At 35.6% G+C, this 21,621-nt stretch overlaps 3 protein-coding genes and 1 long non-coding RNA gene across 4 annotated transcripts; 1 reads left to right on the plus strand and 3 right to left on the minus strand.

Moving 5' to 3' along the window:
• Nucleotides 1-1,281: 1,281 nt before the first annotated feature.
• Nucleotides 1,282-3,078, minus strand: LOC146902472 (uncharacterized). The gene is made up of 2 exons (XM_085737142.1): nucleotides 2,600-3,078; nucleotides 1,282-2,011 (listed from the first exon to the last, which is right to left on the minus strand). Exons 1-2 carry the CDS (start codon nucleotides 3,076-3,078, stop codon nucleotides 1,282-1,284), a joined length of 1,209 nt encoding a protein of 402 aa, XP_085593268.1.
• Nucleotides 3,079-11,145: 8,067 nt separating this feature from the next.
• On the plus strand, nucleotides 11,146-12,662 carry LOC146902473 (uncharacterized). The gene has a single exon (XM_085735790.1). It carries the CDS (start codon nucleotides 11,425-11,427, stop codon nucleotides 12,445-12,447), a length of 1,023 nt encoding a protein of 340 aa, XP_085591916.1. The 5' UTR covers nucleotides 11,146-11,424; the 3' UTR covers nucleotides 12,448-12,662.
• A 4,981-nt stretch (nucleotides 12,663-17,643) lies between these two features.
• Nucleotides 17,644-19,451, minus strand: LOC146902474 (UDP-glucosyl transferase 73CC6-like). Its single transcript, XM_085735788.1, has one exon. The coding sequence runs from the start codon at nucleotides 19,106-19,108 to the stop codon at nucleotides 17,684-17,686; it is 1,425 nt and encodes a 474-aa protein (XP_085591914.1). The 5' UTR covers nucleotides 19,109-19,451; the 3' UTR covers nucleotides 17,644-17,683.
• A 618-nt stretch (nucleotides 19,452-20,069) lies between these two features.
• On the minus strand, nucleotides 20,070-21,115 carry LOC146902475 (uncharacterized). Its single transcript, XR_015022877.1, has 2 exons — nucleotides 20,672-21,115; nucleotides 20,070-20,418 (listed from the first exon to the last, which is right to left on the minus strand). It is a non-coding gene; the product is annotated as an uncharacterized LOC146902475 (long non-coding RNA).
• Between the last annotated feature and the right edge of the window lie 506 nt (nucleotides 21,116-21,621).

Below are 21,621 nucleotides of genomic sequence, written 5' to 3' on the forward strand. Positions count from 1 at the left end.
CACTGCCTGAAAAATATCATCACCACACACATGCCAAAATCTTTGATAAAATGCCGGATTAAAACCATCTGGACCTAGGGACTTGTCCGGTTGCATCTGAAAAAGGGCTTGACGTAATTCTTCTTTTGTAATAGGTGTTGTAAGCATTATATTGTCATCCATCGACACACATTGACTCATCAAATCCAACACCGGTTCATGGACACCTGCATTCGCAACAAATAGTTGCTCAAAATAACCTTGTGCCACGGTACACATATCCTCTTGAGACGTAGCAATCCTCCTATCATCCGTTCGGAGCTTACTAACCTTCTTCACTTTGCCACGGGCTACCGCAGATGTATGAAAGAACTTAGTATTCATGTCCCCTTCCTTCAACCAGTGCATTTTCCCTCTTTGCTTCCAAAATGCCTCCTCCTGTACAAGTAGTCGAGCATGCTTCGCCCGAGTTTCGACATATTTTGTACGCGTCATACCATTCGGCTGGGCACGAAGCTCTTCTAATATATGAACACATTGGTTAATTTCTTCCTTAAACCGAACTATCTTCCTCCTACCCCAGCTTTGCAACTTCGTAGAACAACTCACAACTCTATCACCGAGCTCCAACCCCCTGATACCACCCCAGCCATCCATCACCACCTCCTCAATATCGTCCTCTAGGAGCCAACTGTTTTCAAATTTAAAAGAATAATTATACATATGATGAACCATAGGTATATTATCAAGCAGTATTGGAGTGTGATCTGAGTGAGAAGTAAGCAAGTTTGTAAGTTTGACTTCTGGAAAACGTTGAAGCCATTCAGAGTTTCCCATAGCCATATCCAATCTTTCTTCCAGCACTCGATTAGTACCCGGACTCTTGATCCACGTAAATGGGTGACCGTGCAATTTTATATCGGATAAGGCACAATCTTCAACCGTTTCACGGAAACCCGTACACAACCAATTAGGATGAGGATGAATACCAGCTTTGTCTTGTTGAGACAACAGATCATTAAAGTCTCCAATGATACACCACGGAAGAGATGGCATATCCCGCAGCTCCCGAGGTAAATCCCAAGCATCACGACGACGCGCACGTTCAGGAAAGCCATAATAACAAGTTAATCTCCAATCACCAGCTTCTCTATCCTCCATAATCAGATTAATGAAATTTCGAGAGTAATTTAACACACGACAGTTAGAAAAGAATGTCTGGTTTGTGTCCCCGGGCCAGGTTTCGAAGATTTGGAACTGCACTCGGGCTGCCTAATCCCCGACAGTTCCAACTCAAAATAATTATTGGTCCCAGCAGTCCTGGCTGCAAGGACGTGCCGATAAAAAATGCTGGTTTGTCTGATTTGTGGAATCCTCAACAGGTTGTTTGTCCTCTCGCATACGCTTTCTCTGAAACTGATATTCCATGTCTGCATTATTTTCCTTTTCACTAGTATTGTTCAACTGGTTGTGGTTATCTATAGTCAAGGGAATGGCTGAACATGATGTACTTGCCCTCATATCATTAGTAAAAGTAAGTAAAGGAGCATTTACATGCCTTAAATCCTTCACACCATCGTTGGCCCCATCTGACATAAGCATAGAACCAGTCTGCTTATCCACCAGTACCTGACTTGTTGTCACCCTCTCCACAGAAGTCGGAGACGCCTGCTGCCTATGGGGCTCAGACTGTCCATCTGTTTCGGCTCTCCTCCCTCCCTCATTTTCCCTATCAACCTTAGAACCCCCATCTTCCCGTAACCATTGTGATGTCGCCCTCCCACCCGGCTTCCATGGATCTGCCCTAATAACGTTTGACCATCGTTTTGGAATCGTAACATCTGGATGAGAGAACCTAACCTCACACATATTCTCGCTGTGTCCTAGCACCCCACACACAAAACAGAAGGTTCCTAACCTCTCATACTTGAAATTCACCACACACCATTCTCCCTCATTCGCCTTGATCCTCTTGCCTATCTTCAATGGTCGTCTGATATCAAACCTCACCTTCAACCTCATATACTCACGCCTAGGGGTGGGAACAGGCCAGGTCGTCCGACAGGGGCCTATGGCCTAGCCTATTTAAAGCCTAGCTCGGCCCAGCTCGTTTATTAACAAGGTCAGGCTCAAGCTTTTTATAAAGCCTATTTAATTAAATAGGCCAGGCTAAGGCTTACAAAAAAGCCTATTAAGCCCGTCGGGCCGGCCTATTAAGCTTTTTATGTATAATATATCTTTCAATATTGATATCGTTGAAGTTTTTTTCTCATAAACTCAAGTCTTCATATGATTAGTTATTTAGTAGCACATATATTGTTGTGATTAGACCTTCATAAGATTTCATTATTTATTTGCAGATATATTCATGTGCTTTAGGCCTTTGTAAATTTTGGCCTATTTAGTAGTAGGCTTACATGTGTTGCTAGGCTTTAGTGTAAAATAGGCTTTTAAATAGGCTTTCAGGCTTCATTGGGCCTTTAAATAGGTCAGGTCAGGCCTCGAAAATGAGCCTATGACGGGTAATAGGTCAGGCTCAGGCCTATAATTTTTGAAGTAGGTCAGGCTTAGGCCTTACAAAGCCCGGCCCGGCCTAGCCTATTTCCACCCCTACTCACGCCAGAAGCTAGAATTGTTATTTCCATCATATTCCAAAAACTCTCCAATATAGTTCCCTAATCCCATTCCAACTTTCTCCTTCATCATACCAGTTGGCAAATTATAAACCCTAACCCAGAGATTCATATAGTTCAATTTTATATCCTTCAACGGCACCCCTATTTGCAGCTTTTCCAGAACCAAAGAGTGATTGTCATATGTCCACGGACCGCCCTTCAATACCTCCTCCGTATCCAGTTTGTGAAAGAATTGGAACAAGAACAGCCCTGGTTGCGCTTCCTTCACCGCCACCCCCTTCAAGGGTCGCCACACCTCAGACATTCGTATTTTCATCTCCTTAAGCCGAATAGGACGGTTAACAAGAAAACGTCCGACCAAACAAAGACGAGGGTCATGTTCAGAACTTTCTTCCTCCTCAATGTCGAAACTTAATCCCTCCTCATCACTCAGTGATAAATCTTCCAAATTCACCTCAGTCATCGTACCCACATTTGAAAAATACCAACACCACAGACTCTTACAGGAAGAGAAATACAAAAGCTCTCACAATGATGGAGAGAATACCTTTAACGATCAGAAGCCTTAGCCAAGCGATTTAGAAACTTGGGATTGAATTGTGGTAGCAGTCGTATGTGAATCGCAATCGCATGAAGAAAAGTGAATCGCAATCTGCAGTGTGTGAGCGTGTTACTTGTCACAATCCCAATTGTATTTCACATAACAGGTTTCAATAGCAATCACTAGTTTTTAAATCTGTTTTAATCACAATCGTAAAAAAAAAAAGGATATTTTAATCGCAATCGCAGAAGGAGTATTAACTTTTTTTTTTGAAGAAGCTAAATAGCCCACCTAAATTGGCACCGGAGAGAATCGAGAAGGAGTATTAACTTATTGCAATCGCATGTATGCTTTTCTCATCGCAATTGCGTGTGCAACCAAACTCATAATCTAAGCCATATGATCTATGTAACCGTAACTAGCAGAGACACCAATTGATGAGAAAGAAGCAAAAGAGGGTACTTTGTAATTTAACCTGAACAATTATAGTTTTGTGTAAAAGAGAGATTAGGAGTTTCCTATTATCTTAATCCTGTTTTTTTAAAAGAAATCTTAATCCTGTTAGAATTGAAATAAATGATTGTCATTTCATTTTATGAGAAAGTCTTGCTTGGACACATACCCAACATTTCAATTTTGGGCACACACATAAAACCCAAAAAAATTTAAAGAAAAATAAAATCATAATATATCAATTGATGTGACTAAATATTTTTTATTTAATTTTGTTAGTTTTATGTGAGTATGTGTCTAAAATTGAAGTGTTGCCAACCAAGACTTTCTCTCTCATTTTCTAATAACATGCACTTTACAGATGTACAGTACCAAATTCGTATGCCCCATTGTAGTGTCATGGTTCAAGGGAATATTTAAACTTAACTAGACCATCGATCCGTGCTAACGCACGGGTCATACGAAAGAACAAATATTACGCAAATATGAAAGTAAACATTTTACTTGAATCGAAAAAATAGTATAATTCAATTCATAAAATAAATTGCCAGAAACCTTTGTAATGTACCATATTAAACAATTTCCACGACATCGACCCTGTTACGGTAACATAACATATAAATTTAATGACATAGTTTATTGAAGAAAAGAAAATCCAACGTCTGTCAACATAAAAATAGTACCAATATGCAATAACAACAATACTACAAAACAAAGTGCTACACATTACGGAAAACTTCTATGCAGACCACATTTGATGTCACATCAGTATCTTGGCCGTCCTCATCATTGATCAACATCTTTAAACCATCCCTTGAAGTAACCCTCGATATTGCGACATACAATTGTCCATGTGAAAAAACAGGAGACAGTAGGTAGACACCAACATTTTTCAAAGACTGAACCAAACACGGATTATTAAATGTCTGATTTATGCAGATTGAAGGAATTCGATAACAAAGCAAACGGCTACAGCATTCGAGCAAGCTAAACATCTTTGTCGTCCTTAGGCTCAATTTTGACACGAACAAATCTGGTAGGTTTTGTGGTCGACGCCTGGCCAGCTTCACCATCATCAACAGCCACAGAGTCAATGCTATTATAGGACCTCTTCTTACCACCTGTTTTGGTGGTTGGTGTGTCACCCGTGTTAACTTTTATAAAACAGTAAATCCAAGCATTAGGGTTTAGGTTAAAATTAGGGCTAAAATAATCATCCGGGTTAACTTTTATATATAATAAGAAGATATATAAGAAGAGAAGTTGTTTAAGATCAAGGAGAAAGAGTAAGAAGCAGATAAGGTTATATTTGAAAATAAGCATTAGGGTTAAAACAGTAAATCCAAGCATTAGGGTTTAGGTTAAAATTAGGGCTAAAATAATCACCCGGGTTAACTTTTATATATAAGAAGATATATAAGAAGAGAAGTTGTTTAAGATCAAGGAGAAAGAGTAAGAAGCAGATAAGGTTATATTTGAAAATAAGCATTAGGGTTAAAACAGTAAATCCAAACATTAGGGTTTAGGTTAAAATTAGGGCTAAAATAATCACCCGGGTTAACTTTTATATATAATAAGAAGATATATAAGAAGAGAAGTTGTTTAAGATCAATGAGAAAGAGTAAGAAGCAGATAAGGTTATATTTGAAAATAAGCATTAGGGTAAATCCAAGCATTAGGGTTTAGATTAAAATTAGGGCTAAAATAATCACCCGGGTTAACTTTTATATATAAGAAAATTACTAGAGTTATTAATAGTGTATACTGAATTTTTATCCTAGAATCTAGAATGTGTTTTTTTCCTATCTTCCTTGGAAATAAAATACCATGACAAATTGACCAAAAAAAAATACCATGACAAAAATACTACGAAGTATTCATAGTGAACTTGAATTCAACATATTCATGTTATTTAAAAAAAAAATAGGTTTTTTTTTGTCAAGAAAAAATAGGAGTCTCCACTAAATTGAATCATGGATATAATACTAACTCGATAAATGGGTCATTGGCACGTGTGTCTCAACAATAAGCTACCACGTGTTACTCAATCACAATTGTGTTGGCTCTAATTTTTTCATTGTGGTATATTCTATCTCATTCTTTTGAGATTGTCGATCGCACACATGGTGATTGGGTGAGGAAATTTTGGAACGACGAATGCACCTGAATCCGAATGAGAATATGTGTGGGAATGAAGTAAAATACTTATTATGAGGGATTTCATGAGGGAGACGGTAAAGAGGGAGAATCCGTTGAAGGGGTGAGGAAATTTTGGAACGACGAAGGCACCTGAATCCGAATGAGAATATGTGTGAGAATGAAGTAAAATACTTATTCTGAGGGATTCCACGAGGGAGACGGTAAAGAGGGAGAATCCGTTGAAGGAGAGAGTGGGAATCTGAAGCTTTTGAGCCAAGTCATAAGCCCTTATTTTAAATTTGATTTTATCTAAATGACTTGATTTTATTTTTGGTCCCCTTATTTTATTAACAATATGTAAATAACACCCTTGACTGCGAAGAGGAGCCTCAAGACTTTTTTTTTTTTTGACTTTTTTCTTATCTCCTCATTCAAAACATTTCTCTTAACAAGGTCCATTAACAACACACCATCAACAACATAATTATACAACAACATTCTAAAAAATTTTCATGAGTTAGCAAGGAACCAAGAAGAAACAATCCTTAAACTTCATCATCAAACATAATACTCATAGCAGACAATTGATTCATAATTTCTTAAAAATATTTAAATCATATGCACACGAGGTCCTTTCTTGGAGCTTCAAACTTAACATCTTTTATATCAAATACATCTTATAATTACCTGCCTTCTTCGCATACAACTGCTCAAGCCTATCCATAATAATTTTGCATTGTTCTCTCCACTAACTAACGTTGTTTAAAACATTGTCATCAACACATTGATGAGTTTACACTACCCACGCACATGTCTATGCAGTAGAGTTGAATCATCATCCGATTTATTGGTTGTCTTTGCTACAATGAACATATGTTAGCGATAACTCTTAAGAAAAAGCATAACTGATCTTACTTTTCCAAAGTGCATAGTCTGACTCGTTCAATGTCACCATACAAGTTCACTGGCTTCCATTGTTCGCCATAAATTAATTACTACTCCCGCCGGTCACATTTATAAGCAAAAAACATTTTTTTTGGTTCATTCAATAACTAATGTATCTGGTCATAATTATAGCTCAGATACATTAATTTTTCAATGTACTTCAAAAGTTGTTTTTTTGCTTATAAATGTGACCGGATGGAGTATAAGAGAACTTAGAGCTTTGATGCCAATTTGTTGGGAACAAAAGGCACCATAGAATAATTGAAAGCGTTAAATTATTTTTTTCTTGGGGAACATGAACAACCAGTTTACTACACAACCATCACCAAAAAAAAAACAACAATAAAAGAAGTAAAAGTTATAAATAAGGTCACCTCAAATTTTAACATGTAAAACTCCTTTCAATATGAGAGAATAAAAATCACAGGACGTAATCCAACCAAAAAATTTCACTATCAAGATAATGCTTATGGTCAATATCATCCTACTATTTATAGTGATCGACAAATCATTAAGATAATAATCAACTATAGTGAAACTAACAACAAGAGAGAAAACCTCACAAACAACTTAATAGCACAAACCAACACAAAGAGAAGTCAAAATTACTTTAAAAAAAATCTAAATTATTAATTTGGTGGCAAAAACAACATAGTTAAATTTCAACCTAACTAAAAGGTTTATCAAACATTTATTCAAATTTCATTTACTTCTACTCTTATTTTTTTTAAAAGTATTGAACAATTTTTTTTGTCTTAAACACTTTATTGGTCTCTTATCTGTATTGCGAAATTCATATTAATCGCTTAAAAAAGTGCATATTGATCATTTAGTTTGATTATACGGTAAGAATTTAATCATTTTCTTTTCTCTTTGTTTTTTTTTTTTGGTAGTGGTGGCCGGAGGACTCTTTTCTCTTTGTTTAAATGTGTATACATCATCATGGGATGTACACAACTTTTTCCATATCTAGTCTAGTTTATTTTATGCATCTAGGTATTTAAGATTTAAACTTGCGACGACATAAGTCTTTTTCAATGATTAAAAAACCCTTGTATTGTACGAGTTGTTGTTGACCTGTTTGGTTCGAGCATCAAACATTAAAAGGATTTAAACGTTGCGTCATTTATTTATTTTTTCATTTATGAAAGATTTATAGACGCATATGATACGCTAGTGTGATCCATTAGCTATTCGGGTATAGATGTGAGGCACGATATGATACGGAAACGTGGATATGCGAATTTTTTTAAATTTAGGATGCGATACGACTAACAAAATTTTTATAGTAAAACTTATATGTATATAAAATAATTGAAGAAAATAAACGTTGATTACTCTTCATTATTATAAAAAATAAACATTGATTACTCTTCATTAATATATTATTATAAAAGTCACAATTTTTTTTAAATAATACAAGTGATCAAAATAAAAAAAAATAAAAAGTTTGGCTAAATTGCATTTTTGGTCTCTTAACTATTTAGGTAGTATCGTTTTGGTCCCTTAATTAAAATTCGATTTATTTTGATCCCTTAACTTTCTTTCTGTTATACATTTTGGTCATTTACGTTAGTTTTAATTCAAAAACGTTAAGAGTTTTTTCATCTTCATATCATCTCCATCAACCTCCAACAACAAAAATCCTAGAAAAAAAATGAAGAAACCCTAACGTTTTTGAATTAAAACTAACGGAAAGGACCAAAAGGTGTAACAAAGAGAAAGTTAAAGGACCAAAATAAATCGAATTTTAATTAAGGGACCAAAGCGATACTACCTAAATAGTTAAGGGATCAAAAATAGTTTTCTTATAAACCACACTATTTTCATATGTTGGGATATCGAGAGAAGCATCATTGAAAAAACTCAACACAAATTTTATTTAATGTTGATTAACCGAATCACCTCCCTCGTTATCTTAATCCACGAAAAGTACAATTTTAAGTGGTTCATCGATAAACAATTTTGCTGATGCATATCTAAAATTGAATCATATACATCTTTATAGATTTTTTACAACATTGTTTCACTTTTTACCCTTCATCTTTTTTCTAGATACGTACATGGGAAACATCTTTTTTACCCTTCATCTTTTTTATAATTTAAATAATTAATTATGATACTTCGTTAGTACGTATTCACCGGAAGAGTTTCCTCTCCATTTTTAACTTTTTCCATTTGTTGCAATTTGGAGAGAAATAGATGTAACGCCCCAGATTTTAATCCAAGACATTACCTAGAAATATTCGTTTTCATTAGAAAATGTGAGCTATTTCCTTTTTCTAAATAAAAACTTTAAAAAAAACAATAGAAAATATATATATATATATAATAGAACTAGTAAAATAAACTGATACAAAAATTATTCTTAAAGAGCTGATTTTCATATTAACCGAAGAAATCTAAAATACTTCCACATATTTCTAAGGAAAAATATAATCTTCAAAAATATTTTACATCATATTTACAATTTAATAAAAACCCACTTTTGATCCCGTGTACGCTTCAATCGCAAATCAACTTCATATTTCTTTCTTTGGTACCTACAACAATTTTTTAATGTAAGAGTCAATTTCCTTATCCAAATTGGTTCATACTCAAAGCACAAGAAACAATGTCATAAATTAGAAAGTATCAAAACTTCTCAATCAAAAAGAAAAAAAATACAAACAAGAGAAGTTGATCAATTAACACATCACAAATATATAACCGACTCAAATGCAATTATGTGTACGATGCATGCTCCTGAGAACTAAATGATTCGGATATAGTCAGCCCGCCACTAAGGCATCACACAGAATATTTAACCCGCCACAGAGGCATCACACAGAATATGCATATAATATGCATGTTTATGAAAAGAAATTCACCCGCCACTAAGGCATCACATAGAAAATGCAAAATGATAATAAAACATGATTCTCATCCCACCACTTAGACAACCACAATCAGTGGCGGATCTTGACCTAAATGTTAGGGGGAGCGATAAATACTAACTAAAATATTATTAAAATTCATAAGAGACCAACAAAATTTTATTAAAATTCATAAGATTACCTGACAATTTATCTGATTATTTTAGCATTTTTTCATTTCGTGTATTTGTAACTATATTGTAGACTCTCAAAGCTTTCTTTCAGTACGCCTTGTGGGAAGGGGAAGTCTTAGTTGGTGTCATATATAATACATTTTGCCTTGTTCAAAAAAAATTATTAAAAATTCAAATAACATTAACAAAATTATTATTTGCACATCCCTTAAAAGAAAAAAAAAAATGTAGGCTTTAAGAACCATTAGTTGGATTTACCACAATGGGACTGTTAGAACCATTTCCAAAATAATCATAACAGAATTAATATTTGCACATACACTTCTACTTCTACTGTTTAGTTTACAACTAAGCTGAGCTAGTTGAGGATTGTGAAAAGAAAAAACTCAAGACAAAAAACACCCAACAAGCAGAATTGGGTTTGCTATTTAAGAATTTGTGCTTTTTAGAGAGAAAAAAACACAAAAGATGTTCTATCGTCTTCTTCACCCCTTTCTCTCCAAACCCTTAAACCTTTAAACATTTCTTGATCAATTTACTTATCATGTTTCTCAATCCATTTGAATATACATTAAAGTTCAATCTTTCCCATCAGCAGTTTCTTCCTTGAGTCAGGGTACTTCAAAATTTTTGCAACCCATTTTTGCTTCTTCCATTCACCCATTTCTTACTCGGATTGCAACTGGGGATTTCCAGAAGATTGTATTCTTTCTCATCAAAGACAATCGAAATTCAAAACAAAGGAGTCGAAAATCGAATCGGTGTCGACATGGATACGGAAATTTCAGATCAGCAGCCAAAGGGGTGCCGTGAGGGAGAAGTGCTCGGCCACAGAAGATAAGCCTGCAGTGGCAGTATATATATAAAAAAATCAGAAAAAAGTTGGGGGGAGCCGTGGCTCCCTTCCGCTCCTATGAAGATCCGCCACTGACCACAATCAAAATAAAATACACGCCACAAAGGTAAACAAAGAGAAAATACATATACCACATGACAAGCAACATAATTAGCTTCTCAAAATTTATATCAATTACTTTCGGACATAATATTAAAAATTGAAACTTTAGTTACTTAAATATATAATTTAATTGTTTTTCTTTTTCTTTTCAATTGATGAGAATTTCTACCACTATTTCTTTTAATAAAATAATATATATAAAATTTTGGGTTGTTACCGTAGACACAAAAAATAATGATGATGGGATTCAATTAGTGATAGGACCCACCACTTATTTTTTTGTGTCTATTTTTTTCTAAATTGTAACAAATAAAAAAAGTTATAAATGAAGAAGATCTTTACTTCACGAGTATCCTCAAAGTATCGATACTGGATATATATCCCAAAGGGATAGTACATAACCTAGATCCATTAATATGACTGATCTATCACGCGTGTCTATCTCATAAATGAAGGAGCAAAATCGACTCATCAAAGTCACGGTTCAACACAACCCACATTAGTGTAACTGCAAGTGAGCCACACGCGGATAGTTGCGCGTGGTGTGGTGAGAGCGCACGTTAGTTTCTTCCCCCACCAATTCGGTGGTGTGCCCCCTTGTCCTATCCTGTCCACATCTCAAAATCCACCGCCCACCACCCAATTATGTTACCAAACGCCTCCAACCACCAAACCCAAAACCAATTCATTCTTCCTCTTCTTTTTTCTCATCGTCACTCTTCCAATGTCTTCCCCTCCTTCAACCACCACTCCTCCTCCTCTCTCCGATCCCCCCACCGCCGTCCCCCTCCCTCTCGCTCTCCCTGCTCCACTCCCTATCCCACCCTCCACCCGCCGTCTCCCTCCTCCCTGTTGGTCCCCGGAAGAAACACTAGCTCTCATCGACTCCTACCGTGACAAATGGTACTCTCTTGGCCGCGGTAATCTCAAAGCCACTCACTGGCAAGAAGTCGCTGACGCTGTTTCAAATCGTTGCCCTAACGTTACTCCGTCGAAAACTCCTGTTCAATGCCGTCACAAGATGGAGAAGCTTCGGAAACGTTATCGTACTGAGATTCAACGTGCTCGCTCGCTTCCTCATTCGAGATTCAATTCGGCGTGGGTTCACTTTAAGCTTATGGATTCCATGGAGAAAGGTCCTTCTCCTGTTAAATCTGAAAACAATGATTCTGATAGTGCTGATGATGATGAAGATGAAGATCATGATCAAAATCTGTATTTAGATATCAAAAACGGTCATGGATCTAATACTAGAAGTATCAATAAGTTGTATAAGAACGGTTTCGGTGGCGGAATCGGTGGTGGTTTTAGTGGTGGTGGTAGTAGTGGTGTTGGTGGAGGATTTAGGATTAGGTATCCACCGGCACAACCTGAATCAAAATTTTCTTCTGATCAGAAATATAACCCTAATCCTAATCTGAATCAGAACTACCATACTCCACCAATGGCAACGGCCACGAAGGGATTGGGGAACAAGAGGGAGAGAGATCCATTGACTGAGGTTGTATCTGCGATTAAATTGTTGGGTGATGGGTTTGTGAGAATGGAGCAAAAGAAGATGGAGATGGCGAGGGAGATTGAAACTATGAGGATGGAGATGGAAATGAAACGTACTGAGATGATTCTTGAATCTCAACAGCGAATTGTGGAGGCATTCGCCAAGGCAGTTTCCGATGACAGCAATAACAACAGTAACAAGATGATGAAGCCTATCAATAAGAGAATTCCATCACCACAACAATCATAATGTTCGACACTCCTCAATAGATTTGAACTGTTTGCTCTAGTAAGTTACAATATTTAAGTTTAAGCTTTTATTGATTTTTGTTTTGTTTTAGATGTTTTGCTTTGTTGCCACTTTTTTGTAATTTTAAGTTAAGATGCATAAATGTGCAACTTGATCTGTTTAGGTTGAACAATGGTGAATCATGAATGTAACTTTAGATTTTCAGTTTCTGCTCATGATTTTCATGCTGTCTTTCATGTGTTTTACTGAAATTTGAGAACAAATTCAGATGCCACAATAGTTGTGTATGTTCAGCAAAATAAAGGTTATGTTATGTATGGTTTATTTAGATTCATTATCACACGTGTTTAAGAAAATAAGGCTGACCAAAAAAATGAATCATGATCATAGTTCCATCATATAAAAATAAGTTCTGGTGGAATTGTAATAATGATTGCAAATTCTGTTCACATTTTAACAATATTATAGTTTTTTATTCATGTGCTTGTAATGTATTTTGTAAAAGTCTGGACTAGACTAGAATGATACTACTAAACAACTGTCCTGGTAAGGTTTAAAATAATCGCAACCCTGGATGATCCCATTTTGAAAGATAAGAATATATCAGAAATTCATGGCTATGGCTCGAGTCATTGATAGAAATATGAATTGGAAGTGCATCAAATGTTTTGCAAAAGGAAGAAGTAATGCTCAAATGAAATTTAGTTTCTATTAAATAAATATTGTCTAAAAAGTAGTTTTTGTTAAGTAAAGACATGCATATTAGAACATGACATTTTGTTGAGTATGAAAGAACAAAAGTCCTACTAAAGACCCTCGGAAAGATCAGCTAGAAAAAAGAACAGTTGTGAATTATGAAACCAATCTTACAACTCATGATTATCCTTCCTACACAATCAGAACAGGCGCTTCCTTCCTGTAAGAGTGCTACCATTGTATCTCCCTCCCCCTAGGAAGAACTTATAATTTTCTCAACTTGAACTAGTATGTTTATGCACTCCTTCTGTCAGTCTAGTAATTGGAATAGTGCAACATGTTTTCTCTGGTCCAAATAAGGCCCATCTCCTTGTCTTTTCTGCCATGGATCATGATAACTTTTACAAGGCCCCAACTTTTCCCACCCACAAGTGCTTCAGAAGTACACATCTGTAAAATAAAACTTTTTTTTTTCCGTTTCGAATTTTTTGGGAAAAGACATGTATTTTCTTGTCTGGAAGTGTATTTTCAGAATCATGTGCAGTTTTGAAGAAACAGCGGGGTGAGCAAAGTTGGGGCCCTTTTACAATTAATAACAATTTTATTGAAAGTGACTTTATGCATGTTTATGGTGGTTTGCAGAATATAGCATTTTCATAGTTAGTGCAGGTCATACGAAACCTAAACCCTTCTTGGATGTAATTAACAAACATAAGTGCATAGATAGTGCTATGATTTTATCAGTTATCTAATGCAAAAATTGCATTGTATAAACGTTTTCATCAAACCGAGTACATCAAAATAATCTAATTACGCCATTAAATATTGTGAGCTTAGTTGTGGGCAAATATAGTGGATGCATTTGCTTAAAGGTTATGGCTTGCATCAAACTCTATCAACAAGATTGTGAACTTGAGTTTTGAATGGCATGTTCTTCTTGGGGACAATGAATATTTTACCAATTTGTATCTTCTTGGAGTTCTGTCTGTTTTTTGTTTGTATGCAGACTATCTTTTGTACAGTCCTGCTTTGTTTAGCTTGGTACATGTTGTGTTTTAGCTTGGCCTTTTTTATTAGTACAATTATTTGGCTTATCCCAAAGATACTCTGTTGACAAGGTTGAAGCCAAAAATATAAAAAAAATATATTCAAGTGGATGGTTTGCATTTCTTTATAAAGGCACCATATGAAAGATAAAATTTATCGTATCGTATAAAAATATGGGGGAATATGCCATGGTAATCATCGCCTGATCAGCTATGACATGGGATTATATTGCATACGGAAGGAAAACGGAATGTGTAATATTTTTGGACGCTAGTATGATATTTATTATTGGATTTATTTTTTTATTTTCCTGGTTGTTTCATTCTTTGTTGAGTTATTTTCTAATCATTTAAATAATAATATACTCCCTCCGGTCTCAAATATAAGAAAAGATTCCTTTTTTAGGTTCATTGAATAATTAATGTATCTGCTTTACAATGTAGACCACATACATTAACTACTCAATGAATCTAAAAAAGGAATATTTTCTTATATTTGAGACCGGAGGGAGTATGGCACATACCTCTATAGCCTTTGTATTATTATTTTTTTCAGGGGAACCTCTATAGCCTTAGTATTGTAGTGTTCAAATTTTGTTGTATGTTGAGTCAACATGCCCGTTGTTGTATCGCTGCCACTGTTGCAGAGTATGCATCAAAATGTGGTGTTCTTCTCCACCGTTTTTGTGCTTTGATAACCTCTTCGTCTACTGGCCACCACCTAGGGCTGGAAATGAGTCGAGTCGAGTCGACCTGTCTGAGCTCGACTCGACTCGATAAGAATTGGTTCAGTTCGAAACTCGACTCGAGTTCAAAACGAACCTTTTTTTTAGCTCGAGTTCAGCTCGTTTAAAGTTCACGAACAGTTCGGTTCGTTAGGTTCAACTCGTTTACTTGAATTGTATATTTCACAAACTTTTTATTGTCAAAAATATGTCTTTGACATATTTTTAAAAAAAAAATAAACAAAGTATAACTTTAGAAAAACTATGAAGCGTACATTACTACTGTAGCACAATCCATGTACCACATGTATAGCTTTTACATTATAACGGAGACGCACTTCTCTTGTGTATATATATATATATATATATATATATATATATATATATATACTCCACTCTAATATTTTGAAAACTCCCCGATGTGGGACTATTAGCTTTTACATTATAGTGCACATGTTTGTTTAAAAGATTGCATAAGCTATTAGCTTCTTTTTTTCCTCTCTCTATTATTATAATGTTCATTAATTTTTAATCAAATTTGTAACAATTCTTATGAAAAAGTACATTATTAGAAGCAGCTTGTAATAAATTAAATATCATATAAACACACGTAGATATATATTTTTGAGAGAAAACACACACACACACACACACACACACACACATATATATATATATATATATATAGGGTCTTGCTAATGCACACACACATAAAAAATAGAAGGTGTGTGTCAGCAAGCTACGCCTTTTTAGTTGGACCAAATAACCATTTTTTACATTAAAAAAGTAATTAAATGTATGGGTATGAATGTAATTCTACATCCTTATATACTGTGGTCCCCCATTTCTCTCTCCAATAATTAATGTAAAATAAAAGAACAAGAAAAAGAAAAAAAAAACTATTTTATACCTTCTCATTCCTTTCTACCATGTCTCTGTCACCTTAAAACAATTGACTTGTCTTTCCTCCATTTTTTATTTCTCTCACAAGCTCTCTTGCTTTCTCTCTCTAAAAAAACAGAAAGAAGTTTTTTTCATCTTGCTATGACTTTCTTTCTCCTTTATTTCTTTCAATTTATCAAATTCTGATGAAAGAAAAAAATATTGTTGTTACTCTTTCTTCTCCCTTTGCTAAACTTCCATTAATCTAATTTTGGACATACTCCAAAAGTAGGCAAATTATGATTTTTATTCGATTAAACTCTATGAAAAATGAAGCAGGTGGTATGTTCCAATCTTGATATACTACGTACAATATTTGTCTTATCATACAATTCCTTTTTTTTTGTTCATGTTTTTAGATGGTTAAACGATTGTGTTCATACATATTAAAGAACTTGTTTTTCACAGACGAAGAAATAGCCATGTTTTTTATTTTTTTTAACGGGACATGATTATGGAGGTAGATGGAGAAGCAAACGAAGAGATTAGAAATGAAGGAAAAAAAATAATAATAATGACACAAGTTAATTTTGTAGATAGAATTAAGTACTGACTGCAAACCAATAGCAAATGGAAAGAGAAAATTGGAAATTTCATATTTTATAATCAATATATTTAAATTACAATCATACCCAATAGTTTTGAGTTTTTTAGAAAGAGGAATTGGGTATTTTGGTCCAACAAAAAAGGTGTAGCTTGCTAACACACACCTTCTATTTTTTATGTGTGTGTGCATTAGCAAGACCCATATATATATATGGGTTATGATAGAAGACACCTTTTGTGAAGGTGTCTTTTATCAAGTTACTCTATGAGCATTTGCGAAAAGACACCAACTTACTTTTATGAAGGTGTCTTTTAGCAAAGTTATAACTAAAAAGTGAAAATCACACCTTAAGGTGTGACTTGATAAAAGACACCACCAAAGGGTGGCTTGTAACAAACGAGTCGAACCATACTTAGTTCATGTTCAACTCATTAGGTTCATGAACCAAGTTCAACGAATCAATTATCGAATCGAATCTCGAACTATTTTCGAGTTGATTCGGTTCATTGTCAGCCCTACCACCACCTCTCCCTGACTTTCCCCTTGCCCTCATTGCATCATCTCATCTCCATCTTCTTTGTTTGCTCTCTCTCCTTCATTGATGTAGTCGTCGAACCCCTCCCTCTGTAGCTGCTGCATGCATCATTTTTTTTTTTGAGGGAAGCTGCTGCATGCATCATTGTGATCCCTCAGATTGGCTTTTGCATCGTTTTTGTGGCCTACATATGAATTAATGGAGGCAATAGAGAAGGAAACAAGGACGAAGGCATTTTGGTTAAATACTTAGATCTAAAGCAAAATTTAGTGACCTTAGATAGAGGAGTGGGTATGACTTGAGGCCTTTGATGAAAGAACAATACAACCCTTTCGATTAGCCTAGTTTGCCAAAGTCATCATTGATTCAACTTGAGGAATTCACCATCTGAACACTACTCTCTTTGTCTGGCCTAACACGACACAATAAACCAAAACAAATGCCCTTTTTTTTATCTTTAATATGCAGGGACTTCTACATTGCAAAAAAATTTAAGGTGACGCTGGTACACAACTTATACAAATTTTGCATAGTTGAATTCACGTGTATAATATGACTTTAGAAAAATTGAAAAAGAAAAAAGATTATCAATATAAGTTTTGCTTGATAAATGTAAATACAAACAGGCATTTGCACGGTTAGGGCAATACAACAATGTTTTTTTGTTGGTCTTAGCCTCAAGCTGGCCTTTATTTTGTGTGCTTAGCAACAAATATAAATAAATGATGTTGAAATCCCTAAGAATCTAATGACTTAGGTCCCTTTGTCGTTTAAGATCATCAATCAATGCCATTAAATTTTTGTGGGATGAACCACCTTCTTGAACAGCTCGTTTGGCCTTTATTGCATATTCTTGTGCTCGCTTTCTGATTTCAACAGCTTCAATTCCACCATCCATCAACCTCCTCACAGCCTTCTCTATGATGTCTCTACCCACTATCTTCTTCTTCTTCATGAAGCCAATGAAGCTCCACTCCTCCACACCAACCTCCACACCAATACCCCGCACCTGAGTTATCAACTTCTCATTGTAGAATTGTTCGTCGTGCACTGGCCACGTGATCATTGGAACCCCTGCACTAACGGCTTCCACGGTGGAGTTCCACCCGCAATGTGTCAAGAATGCACCGACAGCAGGGTGGCCTAAAATAACCACTTGTGGGGCCCACCCCCTTATTATCATCCCAATATTCCTCTCTTCAAATCCCTTTGGCATCCACATTTCGTTCTCGTTATTGCTCTCATCCTCTTTCCCTTTCTTCTCGGGGACAACCCATATGAATTGGTGACTTGATGCTTCTATTGCGCTTGCAATCTCATACAACTGCTTATTAGTGAAATGGCAGAGGCTCCCGAAACATATGTAGAGCACCGAGTTGGGTTGCTTTGAATTTAGCCAACTTAAGCACTCATGCACGTCCACTACACTTGTTTGTCCCCTGTCTGCTTTCTCTTGAGTGGTTCTACAAATGAGAGAAGATGGTCCCAAATGCCAAGCTCGATGACCCATTGTTTTCTCGTAATGCTCGATGTACTCTTCTCCATCAAGTTCGGTGAAGTTGTTGACGATGAGCCCGTAGCTTTTGAGCTCCGTTTCCAACAGTGGCTCCATAAATTTGGTCAACGCCTTGGGTGGCATTGCATTCAATGTGATACAATGAGGAAGACCTTGAATAATAGAGGACTCAAAGTCGCGTGCCTTAAGGGATTCCATGGCACATATGGCAAAGAGTGAGAAACCGTTGAAGGCGAGTCTGGGAATGTGAAGTCTGTTTGCCAACTCATCCACCCACAAGAACATAAAGTCAGCCACAATGCAGTCAGGCAAGTCTTGCTCCACAAAGTTGTTGATGGGTGATCGGAGCAGCATGGTGGCATGGTGTATCTTACAGGAGTTGTCGACATTGTTGACAGAGGCAAGGTTTTCAACACCGAGTGGCAGGCCTACTTGGTGGGAAGGAAATGGAACAGTATGAAGGCGGAGGTGGTTGTGGGAAGGGATGGATTTGAGAAGGGTTTGGGTATTAGAGGGAGTAGTAATGATGGTGACATGGTGACCGCATGAGGCAAAGAGTGTAGCAATGTCGCACAGAGGGGTCATGTGGCCAGGTGCAGGGTAAGGAATGAAATGAAATTTCAATGGACGTTCTTCTAAATTTAGAGCACCCATTGTGGTGGCATAGACAATCTGAGTTCAGATTGCAGGTATTTATAGTTGGAAAAAATCATTTACATTGTTTAATTGCAAATTGTTGTGGTGTGGTTCTTGTTTTACTCTTGCCGTCCTCTCTTGTAGATGTCCTTCCATCTTGGCCAACATTCTTACGTTCCCCTTTCGGCTTCTTTCCAATGCCAATGATTTAATTCGGTTATGTATTACAGTATCTAACACAAACACCTGGTCAAAGGACATGTGATGGTTACGTTGGGGTCTCAGCCACACTTTGTCTTGATATACTGAGCTTGTTCCTTGATCTTGTTCTTGGGATGCTTAGATGGGGAAAATTTGAATGTTTAAATATATTTTTGAAGTTTATATATTTTGACCATATTTAATTAGCCGTCATGTTTAAATTTGATTTAAATAAAATCATTGGAACTAACTCCTTGCGTTCTTCTATAAAACAAGTAGAAAGCATACAAATAGGCCCTATATTCCATTACAGGTGGCATTTAGAATGGGAAATTGTTAGACTTTCCCATGATGGCCAAGTGAGTTTAACACCATAGATATATTACTTTTATATTTCAATGGCAGAGATGCTTTACTGGTTAATGTTTAGTGACTTATTGGTGATACATTTGGAAAATAATTGTGACCCCACACAAATAATAAACAAACGTTATTCTTATATCAATATTTTAATGATTGTGTTTGGGCCTGTGTGGACCGTGAGCTACAAGATCTTGGAGTTTGATTTTAAGCCCAAATTATTTTACTTTTGTATCACCTTATTTAATGATTGGATTATGGTTTTAGGAGCTATTTGGATTAAGCATATTTTTAGCTTATGCAAAATAGGTTACATAAATAAATAAGCAGTAAGTTTTTACGAAAGTTTGTGTATTTATTGCATTGAAAATTAAAGTTTTTACTACTTTTTTTTTAAATATAATTTCTTCATAAGGAATGCTTAAATAGTGTCCGGGGCACTCGTTAACAAGGCCCAATTTTATTTTCTATTAACAATGTTTGAAGGTCTATTATTTTGTTTCTAAACACGTGTACCAGAAACATGAGTGTGTTAGAATTATTCAATCCATTTAGATACCAATTCACAAACCCATAATCAACAACCATCTCTTCTCCTTCATCTTTTCATTTTGGTTGAAGTTAGGTTCGAGATGTCTTCTTCAAGCACCAGTAGCTCAAGAGGTTCATGGATTAAATATGGAACATGCTTTGCAAGTGTCTGAAAATTGCAGCCATCAGGGTGTCCATGACAGTTGAAAATCCCAATAGATTCTTCCCGATCCATTCTGCAAGTTGAAATTCATCCAATTAGAATTAGAAAAAAAGGTAAAAAAAACACCAAATTAAATAACTCATACTAATTACATCTTATATACACTTTAAAATTGATATTATAAATTTCATTAAAAATCCAGCAGCAATTTAACCTCTATATCCACTAATAGATCCGTTGGAAGAAATCCAGCTAGAGTGCAACAACTTTCGTTTTCAAAATCAATTTCCAAGAAATATTCATTACAGATCTATGGAATATCTTACCTTGCTTCAGCTGAAAAAGGATGAACCACCAAGTTGCAAACAACAAAGAAGAAAAAACAAGTTCCAGATCTGGAAGAATGCACCGATTCAGCTAGCTTTAATGGTTGTTTTCAATGATAGCTTTCTTCAATGTTAGAGTTTGTTTTATATGTTTTCTACCAGTGGAGTATGAGGTTCTGCAGAACTTATTCTACACTTCCAATTTTTTTCAAGTTCACATCATAACGAGGGGTAATTTAGTAAACAAATCGTCTAATATGATGGAGGTGTGTTTAACAGTGTTATATGAAAGGGGGGTGAAACAGAAAATACCAAAGATAAAATATATTATCACATTTTAATGTTTTTTTTTAATCAAAAATAAAAAACTGGCAAAACAGGCACGTGGCTGTTTAGAGAGGCCATTCCCATGGTGGGAAACTCTAAGACTTGTCCAGGCTAAATGCCACCTCCATTACATTGTTGACGAGGAAAATTGTATGTTAGAGCACCCACATCCATGCCACTCTACATGGGTGGTATAAATGGGTCTCACGTAATACTTTATATTACTTCACACTTTCCAATTATTTAAACCACTCAACTACATTTTCTAAATATCCATACCACTCTTACAAAACTTACAATGGGTCCCATTAATCTTACAATATATTCCAAAACTTACAATGGGTCCCATTGATTTATAGTTTACATGATATTGTTTAATTGATTTATATCAAAAAAGTGTGTGAGAAAGAGAAAGACACGGTGGTAGAGTTTGGAACCGGTTGCCAAGAAAAGATACCAACTATTGTGCAATTATCCATGCCTTCCTGACACAGTAGCAACACGTGGACTTTGATAGCCAAAAGACACCACCGATAATGGTGCTCTTAGCTCTTACTGGATGCAAGTATGGATATGATGAGTTTTTTTTTTTTTTTTATTTTGAAGGAGGATATGATGAGTTT

This window comes from Medicago sativa, chromosome 8 (genome assembly GCF_051527215.1).
Source record: "Medicago sativa cultivar Bolivia chromosome 8, Bolivia_mono, whole genome shotgun sequence".
NCBI classification, from domain to species: Eukaryota; Viridiplantae; Streptophyta; class Magnoliopsida; order Fabales; family Fabaceae; genus Medicago; species Medicago sativa.